This window comes from Amblyraja radiata, chromosome 45 (assembly GCF_010909765.2).
Source record: "Amblyraja radiata isolate CabotCenter1 chromosome 45, sAmbRad1.1.pri, whole genome shotgun sequence".
Classification (NCBI taxonomy): domain Eukaryota; kingdom Metazoa; phylum Chordata; class Chondrichthyes; order Rajiformes; family Rajidae; genus Amblyraja; species Amblyraja radiata.
In genome coordinates, this window is record NC_046000.1 from 1,841,609 (window position 1) to 1,845,881 (window position 4,273).

The 4,273-nt window shown below is 47.3% G+C and overlaps 2 protein-coding genes across 3 annotated transcripts; both read left to right on the top strand.

Moving 5' to 3' along the window:
* The first annotated feature begins 319 nt into the window (after positions 1–319).
* Positions 320–849, top strand: LOC116968502 (histone H2B-like). Of its 2 annotated transcripts, XM_033015271.1 has the most exons (2): positions 320–380; positions 411–849. In XM_033015271.1, the coding sequence occupies exons 1-2, from the start codon at positions 356–358 to the stop codon at positions 788–790; spliced, it is 405 nt and encodes a 134-aa protein (XP_032871162.1). In that variant the 5' UTR covers positions 320–355; the 3' UTR covers positions 791–849. The 2 variants fall into 2 exon arrangements, with proteins under 2 accessions (XP_032871162.1, XP_032871161.1); XM_033015270.1 differs by having other exon boundaries at positions 320–849.
* A 1,136-nt stretch (positions 850–1,985) lies between these two features.
* On the top strand, positions 1,986–2,613 carry LOC116968567 (histone H2AX-like). Its single transcript, XM_033015337.1, has one exon. It carries the CDS (start codon positions 2,013–2,015, stop codon positions 2,391–2,393), a length of 381 nt encoding a protein of 126 aa, XP_032871228.1. The 5' UTR covers positions 1,986–2,012; the 3' UTR covers positions 2,394–2,613.
* The last annotated feature ends 1,660 nt before the right edge of the window (positions 2,614–4,273 follow it).

Genomic DNA, 4,273 nt, shown 5'->3' on the forward strand with positions numbered 1-4,273 from the left:
GGGGATCGCTGGTCGGCGAGTATTCGGTGGGCAGAAGGGCCTGTTTCCGCGCTGTGTCTCTAAAACTAAAGGATGACAAACGACAGCTTTCTGGGACCGGACAGGACACGAACAGTGAGTGAGAGCGGCTTCTGATTGGCGGAGCGAGCGATTATGATTAGATATCCAATCAGAGCGTTTACAGGAGAAGTGTCATTAAACATCTCACCGACCGTCCAATGACGATCCGCTCCTGCTCCATCCCTCATTAGCATAGGATGACGTCACTGCCTATTTAATCCGCGCTCCGAGCGGTTTCTGGTCACTTCTGTGTAAAGATCGTGTTTTGTTTTTGTGTTTGAAATCCACCGAGGAAATGCCTGATCCGCCGAAAACCAAAGATGCTGTAGGATCTTTGCCGAAAACCAAAGATGCTGTAGGATCTTTGCCGAAAACAGCCGCCAAGAAGGGCGCAAAGAAAGCTTTGCCGAAATCCGCAGGCAAAGGGGGCAAGAAGCGCAGGAGGTCGAGGAAGGAGAGTTACTCCATCTACATCTACAAAGTGATGAAGCAGGTTCACCCGGACACCGGCATCTCCTCCAAGGCCATGGGCATCATGAACTCGTTCGTGAACGATATTTTCGAGCGTATCGCGGGCGAGGCTTCCCGCCTGGCGCATTATAACAAGCGGGCGACCATCAGCTCCCGAGAGATTCAGACCGCCGTGCGCCTGCTTCTTCCCGGGGAGCTGGCCAAACACGCCGTGTCGGAAGGGACAAAGGCGGTGACCAAGTACACCAGTTCCAAATAAAGATCCACACATTGTTGAGAAAACACCCAAAACCCAACGGCTCTTTTTAGAGCCACCCACATTTTCGCGGAAAGTGTTGTACTAATGTTTCGACATTGAATCGCAGCAGAATTGTTTCAGGATATTTCTGTTTGGCCAATTTATTTCGCATTCTGTTTAGTGACTAAATTAAATTCCAATATACGCGGGATATTCCCGGTATCCATGTTGCGTTCCTGTCCATCAAACAGACGTAAAACTCCTTTCCCTTCACGTCAGCTTGTCCCAGTCATCATAAATTGTGCCCACGGCCAGTCGACTAGTGCTGCCGTTACTGTTTTATTTATTGGGGGTTATGAACTCCTGTCTTCATCTCTGTAACTTCTGAATTGCATTTCTACTCGGCAATTCGTCCAGTTTTTCCAAGGAGGAACGTTTCACACTTTCGCCCAAACTCCGACTTTTATAAACATGAACATATAAACAAGACTATAATCCGACACCGTTTACATAGTGTTCAAAAAGGAACTGCAGATGCTGGAATATCGAAGGTACACAAAATTGCTGGGGAAACTCAGCGGGTGCAGCAGCATCTATGAAGCGAAGGAAATAGGCGACGTTTCGGGCCGAAACCCTTCTTTCGGCCCGAAACGTCGCCTATTTCCTTCGCTCCATAGATGCTGCTGCACCCGCTGAGTTTCCCCAGCAATTTTGTGTACCGTTTACATAGTGACCGATCGCTAATTGATGCCGATGGTCGATTTTTTTGTAATCGGTTACCGGCCCAAATAAATCGTAAATTAAATGTGTTGTGCTGTATTGCCCGGGGTTCAAGGTGGTCAACAACAAGAGTATTTAATTGTCATATGTACCGTGAACGGAACAATGAAATTCTTACTCGCAGCAGTATAATTAACATCTTAACGCAATGCGCTTACATAAAAAATGATAATCAAAAAAGCAATGATTATGTGATGTAGCAAATTGTATTGACATACAGATTTATAGTTTGGCGGCTATTTCAAAGTTCGAGTTTTGGAGGGACTGGCAGTTATTTTCAGCGCTTTTCTGTTGTGGGTTTTGATTGGTAGATAAAACAGTTCTGTGATTGGGTCATTCTTCACACCAATGAGATTATGTCCTTTTTCACCAATCACCAGCGGTTCTCTGGATTCCTCAAACAGGTATAAGAAAGGCGAGTCTGTGAACATTTTCTCATTCTGCGTGTACAAAACATCAGGAGATGTCTGGACGAGGAAAAACCAGCGGCAAAGCTCGGGCCAAGGCCAAGTCTCGCTCGTCCCGGGCTGGACTGCAGTTCCCGGTCGGTCGTGTTCATAGGCACTTGAGGAAAGGCAACTATGCTCAGCGGGTGGGTGCAGGAGCCCCTGTCTATCTGGCTGCTGTGCTCGAGTACCTGACGGCTGAAATCCTCGAGCTGGCCGGCAACGCGGCCCGGGACAACAAGAAGAGCCGCATCATCCCCAGACATCTGCAGCTGGCCGTCCGCAACGACGAGGAACTCAACAAGCTGCTGGGAGGGGTGACCATCGCTCAGGGCGGTGTGTTGCCCAATATCCAGGCCGTGCTGTTGCCCAAGAAAACCGGCGCAGCGGGCAAGTAAGCGAGAGAAACTCAACATAGTGACCCAAAGGCTCTTTTCAGAGCCACTCACCATGTCTGTGGAAGGGCTGATCATCGATTATATTTAGTGCGGGACAAGTGTTCCTTGTCGTTGTCGAAAACCGACTGCACATTGAGTTGTCTACACGGTGGCGGAGTGGTAGACCAACTGCCTTACAGCGCCAGAGACCCTGGTTCGATCCAGACTACGGGCGCTTCCCTGTACACAATTTGTACGTTCTCCCCGTTTCCTCCCACATTCAAAAGACGTCCAGGGTTGTAGGTTAATTGGTTTGATATAAATGTTTAAAAATATGTTTTTCAAACACTTATCATTTGTAGGATAGTGTAACACTTATCATTTGTAGGATAGTGTTCATGTGTGAGGATCGCTAGTCGGTGCGGACTGGCTGGTCGGAAGGGTCAGTTTCCGCGTTGTACCTCAAAACTAAACATGAAACCGGTTGGCTGATGCGGAAAGATACATTAGGCAGTATTCCTCAGAACATTGGCAGCGACCTACAGTAAGAGATCCTCCACGAAGCCAACTCCGTTTAGAAACATAGAAAATAGGTGCAGGAGTAGGCCATTCGGCCCTTCGAGCCTGCACCGCCATTGAATATGATCATGGCTAATCATCCAACTCAGTATCCTGTACCTGCCTTCTCTCCATACCCCCTGATCCCTTTAGCCACAAGGGCCACATCTATCTCCCTCTTAAATATAGCCAATGAACTGGCCTTAACTACCTTCTGTGGCAGAGAATTCCACAGATTCACCACTCTGTGTGGAAAAAAAATTGTCATCTCGGTCCTAAAAGACTTCCCCATATCGTTAAATGGTGACCCCCTTGTTCTGGACTTTCACAACATTGAGAACAATCTTCTTGCATCTAGCCTGTCCAACCACTTAAGAATTTTGTAAGTTTCTATAAGATCCCCCCTCAATCTTCTAAATTTCAGCGAGTACAAGCCGAGTCTATCCAGTCTTTCCCCATATGAAAGTCCTGCCATCCCAGGAATTAGTGTGGTGAGCTTTCTCTGTTCTCCCTCTATGGCAAGAATGTCTTTCCTCAGATTAGGAGACCAAAACTATACGCAATACTCCAGGTGTGGTCTCACCAAGGCACCAAGCGGTAGGGGTGACCTATACAAAAGGGACTGCTACACCTTAACTGGAGAGGTACCAATGTTCTGGCAGGCAGGTATGCTAGTGCTACACGTGTGGGCTTATACTAAATAGCGAGGGGAGGGGGGAAGGCTGAAGGGAAAGTAGTCGACAAATTGGTAGTATACAGATGAAGTTAAAGGGGAAGTGAGTACAGGAAAAGTTACAAAAGACTCCCAAATTAATGGAAGGAAAGTTCGAGAAGGGTTAAGAGAGTAAGGTCAGGGATAATAGTGACCGGTGTGAGAGGGGAGGTGAATACCGAAGTTAAATTGTTGAATATGAATGCGCGAAGTATAAGAAATAAAGTGGATGAGTTTTGAGGCTCAATTAGAAATTGGCAAGTGGGGATTACAGAGGCATAGCTGCAGGACGTACAGGGCAGGGAACTGAATATTCAGGGGTATACGTCCTATCGAAAAGACAGACAGGTGGGCAGAGGGGGTGGGGCAACTCTGTTGGTGAGGAATGAAATTCAGTCGCTTGCGAGGGGTGACATAGAATCAGGAGATGTAGAATCAGTATGGATATAACTGAGGAATTGTAAGGGTAAAAAGTCCCTGATGGGAGTTATCTACAGGCCCCCAAACAGTAAGCTGGATATAGGGTGCAAGCTGAATCAAGTGTTAAAATTGGCATGGAGCAAAGGTAATGCTACGGTGGTTATGGGTGATTTCAACATGCAGGGAGACTGGGAAAATCGGGTTCGTCCTG

Coding starts and splice junctions, on each gene's coding strand:
- LOC116968567 (XM_033015337.1), top strand. CDS start 2,013: ATGTCTGGACGAGGAAAAACCAGCGGCAAAGCTCGGGCCAAGGCCAAG.
- LOC116968502 (XM_033015270.1), top strand. CDS start 356: ATGCCTGATCCGCCGAAAACCAAAGATGCTGTAGGATCTTTGCCGAAA.